This window comes from Sus scrofa, chromosome 4, assembly GCF_054392235.1.
Source record: "Sus scrofa isolate SSC_HxYL_T2T_F1_AM1 chromosome 4, Sscrofa_HxYL_maternal_Yorkshire_Landrace_v2.0, whole genome shotgun sequence".
Taxonomy (NCBI): Eukaryota; Metazoa; Chordata; class Mammalia; order Artiodactyla; family Suidae; genus Sus; species Sus scrofa.
In genome coordinates, this window is record NC_139386.1 from 97191217 (window position 1) to 97208940 (window position 17724).

The 17724-nt window shown below is 43.8% G+C and overlaps 1 protein-coding gene across 19 annotated transcripts in view; it reads left to right on the top strand.

Annotated features, from left to right (window-relative positions):
* FCRL5 (Fc receptor like 5) overlaps nt 1-17724 on the top strand; it is a 40100-nt gene that overhangs the window by 3484 nt on the left and 18892 nt on the right. For 10 of the 19 annotated variants that reach the window (XR_014844010.1, XR_014844012.1, XR_014844013.1 and 7 more), the window contains exons 2-7: nt 5084-5104; nt 6766-7020; nt 8162-8416; nt 8706-8990; nt 10966-11241; nt 14758-15036. Coding sequence is in view for 13 of the 19 variants with exons in the window: in XM_013996926.3 (XP_013852380.1) it covers nt 5084-5104; nt 6766-7020; nt 8162-8416; nt 8706-8990; nt 10966-11241; nt 14758-15036 (1371 nt within the window). In the remaining 6 variants the exon portion in view is untranslated. The remainder of the gene's footprint in view (nt 1-5083; nt 5105-6765; nt 7021-8161; nt 8417-8705; nt 8991-10965; nt 11242-14757; nt 15037-17724) is intronic. The other 9 variants (XR_014844014.1, XR_014844015.1, XM_013996930.3 and 6 more) reach the window with 3 other exon arrangements.

Below are 17724 nucleotides of genomic sequence, written 5' to 3' on the forward strand. Positions count from 1 at the left end.
GGCCCTAAAAGGACAAAATTAAAAAAGAAAGCGAAAAAATAGATGCAGAATGGTTGTAAGTATATCAGTTATTTCCCCCTGCGATCACGTGGCTGACTGGAAGCTGCAGCTCACTGCTTCTGCCCAGTATCATGAAAGAGCCCTGTACTGCATATTGCTGGGCCAGGCAAAAGATCAAAATTCAAAATTCAAAGTATGGTTTCTACTGAATATAGGTTATTTTTGCACCATCATAAAGCTGAAAAATCACAAGTCAAGCCATCTGTATATTAACCTTTACCACTGAGTTTATAATTTCATGTGTTTTCATGTTGCTAATTAGTGTCCTTTAATTTCACCTTGAAGAACTCCATTTATCTTTTCTTGTAAGACAGGTTTAGTGGTAGTTAGCTACCCCAGCTGTCGTTTGTTTTGAAAAGTCTTTATGGCTTTGTAATTTTTTTTTTTTTTTTTTGCTTTTCAGGGCTGCACTTGCGGCATATGGAAGTTCCCAGGCTAGGGGATCAAATCAGAGCTACAGTTGCTGGCCTACACCACAGCCACAGCAAAACCAGATCCTTAACCCAACTGAGTGAGGCCAAGGATAGAACCCACATCCTAGTTGGGTTCGTTAACCACTGAGCCACACAGGGAACTCCTACAGCTTCCTAATTTTTAAAGGACACCTTTGCTCCATGTAGTATTTGGGGTTGGCAGATTTTGTTTTTTTTTACTTTCAGTATTTTAACTATCCTACTCTCTACTGGCCTGCAATTTTTCTACTGAGAAATTCCCTCTACGTTGATTAGGATTCCTTTGTGTGTGATGAGTTGCTTTTCTCTTGCTGATTTCAAAACCCCTTGTCTTTTTAGCCTTTGAGAATCTGATTAGAATATGTCTTGGTCTAGATCTTTTGATGTTCAGCCTATGTAGGGTTCCTTGGGAATCATAGGATGTTAATTTCCATCCGCAGATTTGGGAAGTTTTTCGTCATTATTTATTTAAATAATCTTTCTTGTCTCTTTCTTTCTTTCTTTCTTTCTTTCTTTCTTTCTTTCTTTCTTTCTTTCTTTCTTTCTTTCTTTCTTTCTTTCTTTCTTTCTTTCATGTGTAGCTCTTTATTTGAACAGCCAATGATAAGTTTAGTATGGTGGCCTCTGTTCCACAGCACCTCTGCTGGGTCAATCAGCAACCCTTACCCCTGATTCTCTCTGACTTTTCCTTCCTGGCTGCTTCTACAATTTTTCTCTTCTTCATGGGTTTTTGCAGTTGAATTTGATGTGCCTTGGATGTGACTTTCTTTGCTTTTATCCTGTTTGTGATTTCTTTTCTGGGGAGGAGGTATATTTATAGGGCTGCATGTGTGGCATATGGAAGTTCTCAGTCTAGGGATTGAATCAGCTGCAGCTGCCAGCCTATGCCAGCCACAGCAACCCCAGGTCTGAGCCGTGTCTGCAACCTACACCACAACTCATGGCAATGCTGGATTCTTAACCCACTGAGCAAGGTCAGGGATTGAACCTGCGTCTTCATGGATACTAGTTGGACTCGTTACCACTGAGCCACAATGGGAACTTCCTGTTTGCAATTTCTTGGGCTTCTGTGATCTGTGCATTGATAGCTTTCATCAATGAAGAGAATTTTCTTCATGTTGTGTCTGCCACCCTTTCCTTCCTGGGGCTTGAGTCACACATCTATCAGGCCAGTGCTGTCCCCCAGGCCGGAGGGGCTGCCTGAGCTGTGCTCAGCATTGCTTCTCCCTGTGCATCACTTTAGAAAGTTCCTGTAGGAGTTCCCATATGGCTCAGTGGAAATGAATCTGACTAGTATTCATGAGGACACAGGTTCAATCCCTGGCCTCGCTCAGTGAGCTAAGGATCTGGCATTGTTGTGGCTGTGGGGTAGGCCAGCGGCTACAACTCCAATTCGACCCCTAGCCTGGGAACCTCCATATGCTTTGGGTGCAGCCCTAAAAAACAAAACAACAACAACAACAAAAAATCTCCTGTTGCCTTGGCCTCACATTCACTGCATTTTTCCTTTAAAGTGTCAATTTTGTCAAAAGCCTTTCCAGTAAATTGTCCATCTTGTATGTTCTCAAATTACCGTCTGGTTTTTCTTTGGAGTTTTCATATTTCTTTTACTCATGACCACATTTTCTTTTAAGTCCCTTAATTTTGGACAGTGGCTCTTATATACTAACTTCAGACTCTCTGGTTGCCTATTTTGTCTGCCTGGGCCTTCCTTGCAGGCTACTTACTCCAACTTCCAGTTTGAGTGGATGCTGGGTGCATGGTAGTGCACTGCATCTCTCCTGTTTAAATAATCTTTCTGCTCTTATTCTCCACTCCTTCTGGGACTTTAGTAATGTGCATATTATTTCATTTATTGCTGTCCCATAAAGCACCTAGGTCTTTTTCACTCTTTTTTATTTTGTTCCTCTAAATGGATCATTTCAAATGACCTGTCTTGGAATTTTCTGATTCTTTCTCCTGCATGATCACTTCTGCTACTAAAGGTGTCTATTGAATTTTTCAGTTTAGCCATTGTATTCTTTAGCTCCAAGATTTCCGTCTGGTTCTTTTTGTTTTCTATTTTTTTGTTGTTGTTAAGCTTCTTCTTTTATTTATGTATTGTTTGCGAATTCATTTAGTCATTTGTGTTTTCTTACAGTTTACTGAGCGTCTCTAAGATTATTATTTTGAATTGTCTGTCAAGTGGTTCATGGATCTTTAGGGTGGGTTATTGGAGCTTTATTAGTTTCCTTCAATGTTGTCATATTTACCTGACAAATATGATCTGTGTAGTTTTGCATTGGTGTCTATGCCTTTAGAAAAGCAGACACCCCTTCTGGTATTTGCAGTTTGGGCAGGTAAATACCTTCTCCTGCTTCTTCCATGGACTTACAGGACTGCTTCCAGGATTATGGTTGAGCAGGGCTGGAGCTGGATCTCATGGATGTTCCTGCATCTATTGCTTTTGTTGTAGATGGCTGCCTATTATTGGCTTCTGTTGGGGTGGGGACACAGACTCAAGACCTCTTATTCTACCGTCTTGCTCGTGTCATTCCCAGCACATGACACTCTAACTGTGCGTGTGGGTGTGTTTAAGTCTATCAGTTCATACATATAAACTTTTTTTTATTAAAGTCAAAAATATTAGAATAAAATATATTTATTCATTTGTTCAACAAGTTATTTAGTAACATTAATACAGAGCACTATGCTAGGTGCTGAGAATGATGGGAAGACATGGGAAGCACCATTTCTGTGCTCAGGATGCTCACGATATAGAAGTGCCTTCAACAAGTCCAAAGTACTAGAAATATCCGTGTAACAAGATCTCAGTTAAACAATTGTCCAGGTCAAGTTACCAATGATGGTAAAAGTGGACAACAAACGATGCCAAATAGCTGGTAATGAGTTCATGAAGCAGAGAGAGTAGGAGGTGGAGGGGGCAGGGATGGAGTGAAGCACAAGATAAGAAAAAAAGGATGTACAGATGGAAACTGCATAGAATATTCCAGAAATAGGAAGCATATCCTAGTGTGATACCAAAACAGAGGGGCAGGGTAGAGTAATGGCCAGGAGCATGTGCTTTGGGGTCAGACAAGATAGGTTCCAATAAATGGGTTAAAAACTCCATTCTGCCACTACTAGCCACTTAGCTTCTGTAAAGTGGGGATAATCGAAAAACGTTCCTCCTAAGGATACTGCAAAGATTACATGAAATAATACACGTGAATATCTACCACATAGCATGCACTCAGAAAAATATTAGCTGCTTATAAAACAATACAAAATCTATGGTGCCAAGATACTTAGGAAATGGCAAATAATTGAAATACTGTTCAGGATATAACCCTTAAGTTTGGATGACTTTCCCATCAGCCCCATGTGGACAGGGATAATATTCCTTTTGCTCTCTGCTGGATTTCCATTGCCTTGTCCAGTTCTTACATATAGTTGACATTTTAAAAATTTCTGTTGAGTGAATACATCATCAAATCTGTCCCTCATCTGGAATGTGTTTATACACTCAGTCTTGCCTCCTGTCTCTCCATTACCCCTTTCTCAAACCCATATCCTCCCATGTAGAGATACTTACTGACCTAGTATTTCATTTCATTACTCAATAAATCTTTATGAAATATCTCTTATGAGCCAGGCACCATTATAAGTTCTGGAAGGTATGTGGAGAACACGAGAAGTCTCTGCTTTGGACAGAGCTTCTATTCTCGAGAAGGGAAAGTAAACAAAGTTAACAAGCCAATATGGTGATTTTGGATGAAGATTCTGGAGAAAATTAAATATTATCATATCTTGCCCTGCCTTCTTTCCAGGCTTTCTGCTTTGCACCTAGTCTTACTGAAGTCTACCCACTGACAGAGTTCTCCAGCTAAGTTACAAATTTTAAATTTGTCCATCTCCTATTTGAAACTTTTTCATGGCTCCCCATTGCTCTTAGGATGAAACCATAGCTACCTACCATCCATACCTTAGGCTCTGAATGCCTCTTTAATCTGATTTCCCTTAAACTTCCTACCTTCCAGAATCAGCAAACCCTGCTACTCCCAAATGCCAATGCTATTTATTCACTTCTGTGCCCTTTTTGACTTGATTAGAATCCCGTCCTCTCTTGCCACACACAAACACCTTTTCCTGCTGATTCCTATGTTCTCACTCAGTTTTCGCAATAGTCACTTCCCTCAGGTGTCTTTCATGGTCTACCCACCCTCTTTGCCACATACTCCCTCATACATACAGATCCTACCTACTGGGAAGGGTGGCCTTTCTGCCTTCAACATGCCCTATGTGTGTTTCTATTATTTCGCTTATACCCGAATTATAACTATATTCTTTTGCTTCAAGTTTCTGTTTACCCCACCAATTGACTTCTTGCTATTAGATACCATATTTTATTCATCTTAGAAGCCCAAGCACAATCGCTAGTATATAGAGACATTTGATAAATAGCTATTGCATTTTTAAAAATAAATTTCAATGAAAGAAATAATAAATGGAATGGGGGGGGAGGCACTACCTTTGGAAAGTTGAAGAATCCTTGCTTGGTGCTCATCTCTGGCTCTTCATATTTTTTACAGCTCCTGTCAGTGGACAATTTGGTGAGTTCTCCTTTCTTATGCTCTTCAGCGTCCCTGGATAAGAGTGTCTCCCTAATAAATATCAAGTATTTGCAATGGTTGTCTGAGGGTCTCTAAGATCTCCTGTCCCTCTCACTGAGGCTGGCAGGGAGGTGAAGTGTCGCCTCATCTATTGGCATTGCCCAAGGGCCAGGATAGCTATGTGTCATCCTCTGACCTTCCCCAAAAGAAGCAGTAAATGTACAAGCAGCTTCTCAGCTTCACTAAGCCCTACTCTTACTCCTATTGCAAATGGATCCCAGATAACAAGACAGCACATCTTAGGTCCATTGCAAATGTGCAGGACTAGGGATAAAACATTCTCCAGTCAGCAAGCCCCCAAAACTCTTAAAACATCACAGGAGGAATGCCACATTCTCTACAGTTTTAAGAGTAAATTCCTCCAGGAGATGTGTGGAGAGCAGAAGAACATTCAAAAAGTGGGCCCTTAAAAGGAAGAAGTGCACAAAAAAAATAGGAAATTAGAGGAGAAGACAAATTGTCTGTATCCCACATTTTAAAAAAATATTTAACATTTTAGTTGTTTTTTTGTTGTTGTTGTTCTGTTTTTTTTTTTTTTTTTTTTTTTTTTTTGGCTGCACCCACAGCATATGGAAGTTTCCAGGGCTAGGGATTGAACCCTCACCAAAGCACTGACCCAAGCCAATGTAGTGATAACACTGGGTCTTTAACCTGCTGCACCACAAGAGAACTCCTGTACCCCACATTTTTTGAGTTCTGACTCTTTTTTAATGGCCAAACCCACAGCATATGGAATTTCCTGGGCCAGGGATTGAATCCAAGACACAGCTGTGACCTACGTGGCAGCTGCAGCAACACTGAATTCTTTAACCCACCCACACCAGGCCGGGGTTCAAACCTACACCTCTGCAGTGACCCGAGCCACTGCAGCCAGATTCTTAACCCACTGTGCCATGGCGGGAACTCCTAGTTCTGACTCTTAATTGCCACTATTTGAATCAGAGGGTATCTTGGATATTTGAGGACCCAAGAAGAGCAAGAACTCTCTACAACCTTTCTTCTCTCCAAAATCATTTGTCCCAGGGTTTCATCTTTATCTGGATTACCTGTGGATTCTAGCCAATGACTTGTCCATTCCTTGCTCTACCACAGTTAGCTATGATGGGATTTTTCAGGCATCCTTTATAAGATGAAGGTGTTAGACAAGTTAATCTCTCAAGATTTAGTCAGTGCCAAAATCTTAATATGGTTTATTCTTTTAAGGAAAGTGTAAAAGTGTGATTTTTAACAACTCCTTGGGACATTCATCTGAGTTTATGAACATGATGAAGTGGCAGGGTCGGGGGGTGGTGGTGACTTTTCCCAAGATCCAATTCCATAACAGACAAACCAGTCACATTTTTCCCATTGACATTGGGCAGTGGATCCTGCTGGTATCACCCTCTTGAAATAATTTTGTTCATTTCCATCCCCTCCACAACCACTTTCGACTGGGTGAGATGGGTGCTCTGATGGACACACAGCCCTGAGCAATCAGTGATCTTCCCAGAGGGATTTCTTAGGAATTCTCCAAAGCCAGGGCCTCCTGTCTGTGCCTCACAAACCACTGTGATGGGGACTGTAGGCCACTCCACCTCAGATTCTTTCTCTTTCTTCCACAGCAACTGAACCAAAACCTGTCATTTCCCTTCATCCTCTATGGACCACCTTCTTCCAAGGAGAGACTGTGATGCTGACTTGCAACACATTTCGCTTCCATGCACCAGAGAAAATAAAATTGTACCGTTGGTACCTTGAGGGAGAAATACAAAGTGAAACCCTAGGAAATACCCATGAGGTCCGCGAAACTGGAATGTACAAATGCCAGGCCCAGGATTCACCCCCAAGTGATGCTGTTCACTTGCTCTTTTCTTCAGGTGGGAAATGAATGAAAGAAAAAAGAAAACTTTAGAAATAATAAAGTTCCCCTGAACCCAGCCTATATTTATTAAATTAAAAGCTATAGAAATATATACCCAGGAATTTATACAGTTTACAAGTTGCTCAGGTAAAAGGAAATTTAAGAAGCAATTTATTTGAATACCTTCTGAATCTATGTATAGAGGATTTGTTAATATTTTATAGATAGGTAGGAAGGTAAATAGGGAAAGAGAGAGAGAGATTTCCATTTCTGTCCTAAAGCTACCTGTTTTGAATTTGAAGCAGTATCTTTCTAGTTATAAGGCTCTTTAATTTAGTGAACAAGTAAGCAGTATAGTAGCAAGGAGCAAAGATAATACTTATCCTCCTTGACCTGACAATTCCCCTCTTAAGAATTTACCTGCTGAAATAATCCTAAATTTATACTACCATAATTGAAGAACCTTAAATGATCAAGAAAGGAAAACTCATTAAATAAATTACATTACTGCCACTGAAGAGAAACTCTGTGGTCACTGAAAACCAGATTAGGAGAATGATATTGATTACGCAGAATGTTCGTAACAAGTAAGTGAAAAGCAAGTTATTAAATAGATAAATATTTTAATTTCATAAAAATAAATATATACACAAGACTCTCATGTACATACACATAGGAAAAAAAACTGGAAAATATAAGCCAAAATCTGGGTGGTGAGATGATAAGAGATTTTAATTTATATTTCTGCTTTCCAAATGTTCTCAAGCCATATGTGTTCATTTTATTTTATTTTATTTTTTTGTCTTTTTGCCTTTTCTAGGGCCGCTCCTGCAGCACATGGAGGTTCCCAGGCTTGGGGTCAAATCGGAGCTGTTGCTGCCAGCCTATGCCAGAGCCACAGCAACCCAGGATCTGAGCCACGTCTGCAACCTACACCACAGCTCACGGCAACGCCGGATCCTTAACCCACTGAGCAAGGCCATGGATCGAATCCACAACCTCATGGTTCCTAGTTGGATTCATTAACCACTGCGCCACGACAGGAACTCATATGTGTTCATTTTAAAACCAGAAAAGAAGAAAATATAATTATTTTAAGAATGAAAAGAAAAGAGAAACAATTGGATTAAACAAACAATTGCTCTTGTTTCTTACAGCCAACCTGATACTGCAAGCACCGCCTTATGTGTTTGAAAAAGAATCTGTGGTTCTGAGATGCCAAGCAAAGGCAAACACAGAACTGAATGGCATGACACTGTACAAACATGGAGAAGTCTTGGGAGTCCCTAAAAAAACCTCTGAATTCCGTATTTATCAAGCAGGTCTGAAGGACAATGGTGAATATCGATGTACTGGACTTAAGAAAGACAATGAAACTATTTCTTCAAATGCAGTCAAAATAGAAGTTCAAGGTAAAGCCTTCATTATTTTGTGAAATAGGTTAGTCCAAAGGAGGACCCCTTGAGATTGCAGAGGATAAAAAGGGAGGACTAAAATATCATTGAAGCTCAGGGTACATTCCCACAAGGAACAGAGAAAGTACAACTGTGCTCTGGGCTGAAGGATACTAGAAATCACAATGGCATCCTTCTGCCTGCTTTTATATGCTGTGCTTGCTGCTGCTGAGGATGAACTGTGGTTTTCTCCAGAACAGTTCCAAGTCTCATTGCTCTGGGGGGTTATTGTGATCCTTCTCTCTAGAACTGTTTCCAAGGCCTGTGCTGAAAGCCAGCTCCACCCAGCCCACCGAGGAGGGCACACTGACCTTGACCTGTGAGACCCAGCTCTCTTCACAGAGACCAGATGTCCAACTCCAGTTCCGATTCTTCAGAGATTACACATCCCCACAGCCATATTGGAGATCTTCCCCAGAACTTCAAATCTTCACCATACAGAGAGAAGACTCAGGGTCTTACAGGTGTGAGGCACAGACAGTGACCCCCCATCTCCAGAAACAGAGCCAGCAATTGCAGATAAATGTGCAAAGTGAGTGCCAGTGGATTCTGAATTTTGCCAAGCCTGGGGCTGGGAAGAGCTGGGCAGTGTGGCACATCAGTATGTGCCAGTGGTCCCTATGGAAAGGGCTTCTCATACTTGTAGGAATGGGAGCAGTATGAGAGAAGAAACCTCGATTCTGCGGACTCTTTAGAAAAGCTTAGAACCAGGAAAGTCCAAGAAAAGAGAGATGGGATTACTTTTTCTTTCAAAACCACAAGATACAAGTCTTTTTTTCCCTCTGAATGTTCTCTTCCTTGGCATCGTTTTTCTCCCCTGGTAGGCCCATAGGCATAAGCTGTGGGCTATGGCAGAGCCCTCTGACTAGGCTGGATGGTCTCTGCTCAACCAGATGGACAGATTCCTAGAATGCTAGATGCCTGGAGCAGAACACTTAAAAATAAGAACACCAAAGGACAAAAGCTTGGGAGTAGATAGTTCAACTTGCTGTCCTTAAGGATGGCATTGTACTCACAATTGCTTTTCCTTAAGTCCCTGAGCCTATATAGGTCCTCAAGCATGACTGCTAACCAATGATCAAATGCCCCTTCTGATGAAATTTGACCTATCTCATAGAAAACATGTTTGAGTATTAGGAAGGATGCAGAATCTGGGGTTCATGGTTTCCTGGGTGAAGAAGCAGTGACAGGGGTAGCATTCTCCATAAATTCACTCCAAAGCAAATGAGAATATTCTATGATATTTTTCTTCTAAACTGCCTAGATTTTTATTAATATTTGTTGTCCAGTCACAGATGCTAGGTGTTTCTTATGTCCCTAGTTTGGACTGGAAGATTGAGAGAAAGTGGAGAGGGTGTTGCCCAACAGTGGCAACACAGTAATTTCTAGCACGGGATCTCTCCCAGCATAACCAGTGGAACCCCAACCTCAAGCCCTATGCCCTCTCTGTTCCCTTGTTCTTCAAGCCCCTAGGATGACTTAAAAAGGCACTGCTCCAAGCCAACCTCATAGTGTAAAACCACAATGAGCTGGAGCATGGAACACTTTCATCACAAGATTTTCCAATTTTTAGGAGGACTGTCATGGGTCTACCTTCTTTGAATATCTAATTGACAGGCAGAGCTGTGAAGAATTCTTTTACTCCATGCCAATGAGTGATTTCCAACTAAAAACCACAGCTATCCCAGCCTCAGAATTTGCACATCTGATGCCAAGTGTATGATCAAGACACTCGAGATGGCTGTTCTCTTGCTCTCTGTTCAAACTGTGCCTACTTTATGTATCCCATGTGCACAGGACTAACCTACCTATGTACTCACCCCAGGTCCCAGGTAGTGATAGCTTATCGAAGGGGCAGTGACAGTGAGGGAGGGCCCCTTGATGGCTTCCCTGGCAACCAGTGAGCCAACCTGACATAATTCCCACTATAACTGGCAATCTTTCTCCCACCCCACTGGGAGCAAAGACTGCCACCATGTCCTGCCTGCCATCTGTCATACACAGTGGGGTGTCGCTCCAGGACCTTGCTTCAGACGTGTAAGCTTTCCCATCCATATCCTTAAACCATTCATATCCTTATTGCTGATTCCACGCTCTTTCTTCAGTCTTGAAGCTGGGCAAGCACAGGGCCTTGTAGGCATCCAGGGTGCAACCCCAAACCAAGTCTTCCTGTCCCTCTCACCATTCCCAGCACTTCCCCCAAGCAACACCACTGTTGGGCACCAGGTATGATTTTCAGAATGACTGGCCTGTGCTCTATCAGGGATAGATGGCAGTGTTTCCTTTGTTCCTTGTGTCAAATGCTCCACCAGATCATTCTGGAGTAGATCTCCCAAGCCATGGAGGGACCAGTCTCTCCACCACTTTCTCCCTCTTCCCAAGGAACAATCTCCATTCCACCCCAGGCCAACTACCTGCTGAGTCAGAAGACCTAGATCTTCCCATTCTGTGACTCTTCTTCTATGATTCAATGCCAAGAATCCCACATGTCATTTTTATTCATTTAGGAATTGTTGCTGATGTCCGACTATACTCCCGCCCAGAACTGGTGTTTGAAGGGAAGGAGTTGGTTCTCATCTGTTCAGTAAGTGGAGTTCCAGCGCCCATCACAGTCTCTTTCTTCAAAAAAAGACCATGGAATAAAGATACAAAGATTGTCACATCCTCAGAAACAGAATTCAAGATCCCTGCAGTGGAAAGCAGCCATGCTGGAGAGTATTACTGTGCTGCTGGAAAGAATCACCGCTCTTTTCCCAGCCAGACATTGACCATAAGTGTGAGGGGTACGTCTGCTAGATATCATTTAAGGAATGGGTTTCCTTTTCTTTCTTCCTTTTTTCCTTCCTTCCTTCCTTTCTTTCTTTCTTTCTTTCTTTTTTTTTTTTTTTTTTTTTTTTTGCGTTTTTGGATTGCACTTGTAGTATATGTAAGTTCCTGGGCTAGGAGTCAAATCGTAACTACAGCTGCCAGCCTTTGCCACACACAGCAACTCGAGATCCAAGCCACATCAGTGACCTACACCACAGCTTATGGCAACACCGGATCTTTAACCCACTGAGCAAGCCAGGGATCGAACCTGCATCCTCATGGATAATAGTCAGATTCACTTCCACTGAGCCACAACGGGAACTCCCGGGAATGGTTTTCAAACTTCATGAAGAATTTGGGGTGATTGGGTGGGAGTGGATGTCAAGAGCTGCCAATAATTTACTGCTCTGAATAATCTACCAGAAGTTAGAGACTAACAGGAGGAGGAATTAGGGACAGAAGGTGTTGGGAGAGCTTTTGGAAACTCTTAAAAACAGAGGTCAAAGAAAGAACTCAGTGATCGGCCTATGTCTGGACTCTTTATTTACAAATAAAATACATTTATAAATGTATTTAGAAACTACATTTCAGTTTAAATGCAATGGCTCCTGGGATAAAGCCAGAACAAATAGAATGTTAGAAGTGGAACTATCTGAGGCCATGTCTCGATAATCCTTTTTAATTTAAGGATGTAGAGGGACCCTCCTTACTATCTCGTTGTCTCTTGTAGTCCCAATGACATGTCTTTTTGTCACCCTTAGGGATAGTAGGGCATAGGTTACTGGAAAGAATGAGATAGGGCTTCACTGTGAAGCCAAGGGAGCCTCTCTTTCAATCCTGTATCAGCTTTATCATGAGGCTGACATCCTGAGGACTCCCTGCCCTTAGAATAGAGGAGAATCCCTAAGTCTCCTTGCCCACAGAGCATTCTGGGAATGACTACTAAGCTCAGACAACGGCCTGGGAATGCAACCAGCAAGGAGAGTCCACTTTCTGAGTGAGTGAGTTATTTCTAACCACCAGAATTGGGGGAAGGTTGTATATCTACCTCCACCCCCAACCCTGCCACAAGGTCTAAAGGCTGCAGCTACAGAAATTCACAGGCTTTCGGCCCCCGTGGCATCATGTCAGGCTCATTGCCTTGGCTTGGCAGATCTGAGTTCCTTCTTGTGACTACACTTTCAGGAATTCCTTAGAGGAGTGAATTATCAACGGTAAGATACACAGTCTGACCAAAACTTTCCTAACATAGCTATGAAAATTTTTCAGGGTCAAGTTTCTGTCAGGTCAGCAACTCTGGCCAAAAGGAAATCGCAGAGTTCAACATTGCCTTTTTAAGATGACTTGGTCCTTGAGTTTTCTGTCAGTCAGAAACAGTCTAGCCATTCCTGGTTTTCACCTTCCTCTTCCTGCTTCCTCTGCTCCCTCACCTGCTTCCTGCCTCTTCCCCAGTCATCTATATTAGTCTGCTCAGGCTAACATAACGAAATACCACAGATGGTGATTTAAACAACAGAAATATATTTTCTCACAGTTCTGAGACTGAAAGTCCAAGATCAAGGTGCTAGCAGGATTGATGTCTAATGAGGGCTTTCTTTCTGGCTTGCCACCTTATTTCTGTGTCCTTACAAGACTTTTCCTCTGTGCCCTTAGAGAGAGAGGTCTCTGGTACCTCTTGCTCTTCTATAAGGCACCAGTTCTGTCTGATTAGGGCCACATCCTTATAACCACATTTAACTTTTCCCCCCCTTTTTTTAGGACCACACCTACAGCATGTGGAAGTCCCAAGTTCCCAGGCTAGGGGTTGAATGGGAGCTGCAGCTGCTGGCCTAAGCCACCATCACAGCAGTGCAGGATCCAAGCTTCATCTGTGACCTACACCACAGCTTGCAGCAACACCAGATCCTTAACACACTGAGTGAGGTCAGGAATCAAAACCAAATCCTCATGGATACTAGTCAGGTCTTCACCCACTGAGCCACAATGGGAAATTCGCATTTAACTTTATTTCCTTAAAACCCTATTTCTGGAGTTCCCATTGCGGCGCAGCAGAAATGAACCTGATTAGCATCCATGAGGACACAGGTTCAATCCCTGGCCTTGCTCAGAGGGTTAAGGATCCAGCGTTGCTGTGAGCTGTGGTGTAAGTCACAGACTCGGCTCAGATCTGGCATTCCTGTGGCTATGGCATAGGCCAGCAGCCAAAGCTCTGATTGGACCCCTAGCCTGGACACTTCCATATTTCATTTAATTTCCAAATGCAGTCACATTGGGGATTAGGCTTCACATATTTAGAAGTAACAGAAATCAGTCTGCAAAACTGTCTGAATACCCCCATTGGCTCCTAGTTCTTTGAACATGTGTCTTGATTTTATGGGCCTTATTCCTTGATCAGCTCAGATACAAACATACCCCTTAATGTGTGTACAGCAACTCTCTCTCTCCTCTTCTCTCTTCTTCCCTTCCGCCTCTCCCCTCTCTCCCTCCTTCGTCCCTGACATCCGTAGAATTCCTCGTTTTCCTCTTTTCCTTCTATATCCTCTGAATCCCCAGATGCTTGATTTTCCAATCAATCTTAGTAGTTCCCAAAACATCAAAGGAGGTATCTGTTGCTCAGTAAACCGTTAATTATTGGCACTAACCAACATGTAAGTCCATGTAGGCTACAGTTATTCCAAGTGTGTGACTATGGTGGTAAGAAGAGCGGCAAACTGCATCACTTCCTTGACCTAACACCATTCTCCCCTGAAAGCTTAAAAGGCCGTTGTGGTGGTGAGAGGAAAATAGCTTCTGTAGAGCTCTGTGCTCTTCCCTTCATTGGGGGCCAACTCCAGTTCCACGTTTCTGGAGGGGATGTGATTCAGCCCTGCACCGGCAGTCAGGAGACAGACTTAGGTCCTGTCTGACCCTGGAAACAGTCTGCTAAGTGACCACAGGCAGATCTCCTAGCCACTTTCTGACTCAATTTTCTTATCTGTAAATAGAGAGGGTCAGGGATGCAGGACAAGTATAGGAAAAGCAGAGAGGGTCCCAGAAGACTATGTGATGGGGAAGAGAAAGGGGCCAAGGGTAGAGCCCTAAGTGCAACCACTGTGAAGGCAGAAGTGGAGTGCAGGCACTGACAAGAAGACTCAGAATGGCTTGGGCAGGTGAGGAGACAACTTTTCCAGGGTCATATGGCAGAGGGAAGGGACAAGGTAAGTGCGCTGGTCTGGTGGCAGCCAAATAAGGGACTTCCTCCCCGAGAATGCCATTTCCTCTGGAAAATGGGAGTGAGGTGACCTAACCAGGGGAGATAGGAGGGAAGTTCCAGGGCTGATGAGAAGGGGCAAGACCAACGTGGAGAGTGAGAGGGAGCTGGGAAAAACGTCTGGTAGGCGCCAGGCTGTCCTGAGGGCCAGGGACATGAGAATGGACATCTCACTGGCCACCGACTAAAAGCTACAGGAAGCAGCAGAAGCATCTGGTGACTCAGTTTTTCTCTCCCTCAGTCCCTGCTTCTCATCCTGTCCTCACACTCAGCCGTTCTAGAGCCCAGACACTTGAGGGAGATGAGGTGAGCCTTCGCTGTGAAGCTCGGAGAGGTTCTCTACCCATCTGCTTCCAGTTTTATCATGAAAGTATGTTGCTCAAAAAGGCAGAAGGCACTATATGGAGATCAGTGTCCTTCAGATTCACTGTGACTGCAGAGCATTCTGGGCACTACTACTGCACAGCTGACAATGGCCTTGGCCCTCAGTACAGTGAGGCTGCAAGCCTCTCTGTCACCGGTAAGACTTACGTTCTTCTGTCAGTTACCCATCCCTGGCCTCTCTCCGTGACCCCTCCAGAAATGTGTCCCCACCTGCTTCTTCCTCTGGCCAACACAGTGTCCCTGACTCCCTGACCCTTCAGTTCCTTAAGCAGCTCAGGGGCCATCACACCACTGGGCCAAATGCACAGCAGCTTTCTCTCCCCCTGGACCCCCACCTCTAAGGAGCCAAGTGTTTGTCTCTTTCCCTCCTCATCTCCTGTGAATCCCCAGATTCCTGATTTCCATTCATTAAATTATTCTCTGTAGCATAGAATCAGTTCCCAGGGGCATGGAGTTGCCTCTTGCCCCTTTAACAGCAGATATTGGTCATTTACAGTGTATATAACCACATAAGATACAAAGGCAGGCAGCAGGATCATAGTTACTCCAAAGATGGTCCTCCTGAATAAGCACCTTTAGAGGTGGTTAGGCAGCTGTGTGAGGGGCTGGAAGTGGGGCAAGGGAGCGCCACTGTGAGCCTAAATGAATTCACCTCTGCTTGCTTGGCTTAAGGCCATGGAGGCCACAAATGTGGTTGTCAGTTAATTATGAGGCTAAAACAGTTTCTGTTGAGCCTGGACTCTCAGTTTTGCACCATCTATGTGTGACCAAATTCCAAGCCCAATTGTAGGGAGTAGTGTAACCTGGGCTTGTATGAGTGGCAGAGAGCCCTGTCCTGGCTGGTTCTGGGAGCAGCCACAGTTTCCTCTTTTATAAAAAACTAAAACAAAAGACCACCCCCCCCACACACACACACACTGCCCAAAACAGAACCAGCTGGGAGATAAGCCAGAGTCCAGCCCCTTTCACAACAGTTGTGTAAAAGATTATAAAAGAAAGGCTCAGGGAAGCCTGGCGGGAGACATCAAATAAAAGAGACAGAAGCTGTGCTCCTGACATCCAGAGACTCAAGGAAATTGGAGGCAGGACGTCGTTATCACATGCTCTCAGAGATGCATGAGGTTCTGTAGGATGGGCCATTTATTCACCCAAGAAATAATTATTGCATATATACTGTACACAAGAGTGTGCTGACATCTAAGGATACATCAGACTAGACCAACATGGCCCTGTGCACACAGCCCTTCATGTCTAATAGCAGATATACAGGAGCAACAGGGCAAACACCAACCCAAGGTAGAGAAGTACCCAGAGCCTGTGGGGGCAAATGGGAGAGCATGCCAGTCTGCACTGGGAGGAGAGAGGACATCTCCTAGAAGTGTTCATGTGTGAATTGGGACCTGCGGACGAGTGGAAACATCCCAAGGGAAGAGGCAAGGGGTTGGTGGAGGAGGAAAGAGGCCGTGCACCAGGTAGAGGCAGGTGCTAAAGAATTGTGTGGCGGGAAGAAGGAGGTGTTCAGGTAACTGGTAGGAGGTCGGTTCCTATTGCGGCAGCAGAGAGAAGTGGTTCAAAGTGGCAGGAGGCGCGGGGGAGGGAGGCAGGGCCAGGTTAGGAGCCCTTTGAAGCCATGGTAAGGGTTTGAGCTTTATGCTAAAGGATAATCTGGATAATCCACGATGGGTTTTAATCCTGGGGAAGATCACTCCAGCTGCAGGATAGAGAATGGATGGTAAAAGAACCGGTCTGGGGAGGATCCAGGAGTAGAGGACAGGGCCCAAGGAGAGAGTGTCCCATTAGCCAGACCCTGGCCAGGGCGGTCTCTGCCTAGAAGGAAGGACACAGGGAGGGACTGTGGCTAAGAGAAGAGACACTGTGGGAGTGTCTGCCCAAGTGAAACCAAGGGAAGAGAGTTTTAAGCAAGAGATAGTGAAGGCCAATTTAGATAAGGCAGAACTGACAGATGATGGAAAGTAAGAACTGAGTCACATCCCCTAAAGTTAGCCACAGAGTGCTGACTACACAAGCAGAAGAATATAAATGAGCTTCGCTGTGACCACAGAGCATTCTGGGAATTACTACTGCACAGCTGACAACGGCCATGGCCCTCAGTACGGAGAGCCTGTGGGCCTCTCAGTTGTCGGTAAGCCCTGGATTCCTGCTAGTGACTCCTCCCTAAGTCAGATCCCTCTCATACCCACCCCTTTAAAGATCTGCGTAGATCTTCCAGTTTTCCATCCCAATCAACCTATGCCTTCTCATAGAACCAGCTCCCCGTGGGCTTGGTACACATCCTTCCATTATTTCAACCAGACCCTTGAGTAGCACCTTCCGCAGCTTACACCAAATGAATTCATTTTCTTAAATTATCTTCCCAGGCCCTGTATGTTCAGTCTCCAAGCCAATTTCTCTTAACTCAATGCACAAAGCATCTCGTATTTCCCCACTAACACACATTAATTTAGCTACAAGCACAGTCATATGATGAAGTAGTGGGCAAGACCTCACTTTCTCCAAAACATTCTCAAGCAGTTCAAGCTCTCATAGTAGTTTAAAGAGGGCTGAAAGTGAAGGGGAGAGAGGAAGTGGCTTCCTGGAAACCAGCTCATTTGGTTTTCTCTTTTTCCGTGATCCCTTGATTTAACTCATTGAATTGTGTCTTTTCAGTAGATTATGTTTTTCAAATTTTTGTTACAGTATGGCATACATTTATAAAAGCCTATGAATCATAGGTGTACTGCTCATGGTTTCCCATGGAACCATGAAAAAGTGTAATTTTAGGAGCAAAATTGTTTCTGCTTACACTTGGAGCTGTGTTTAGCAG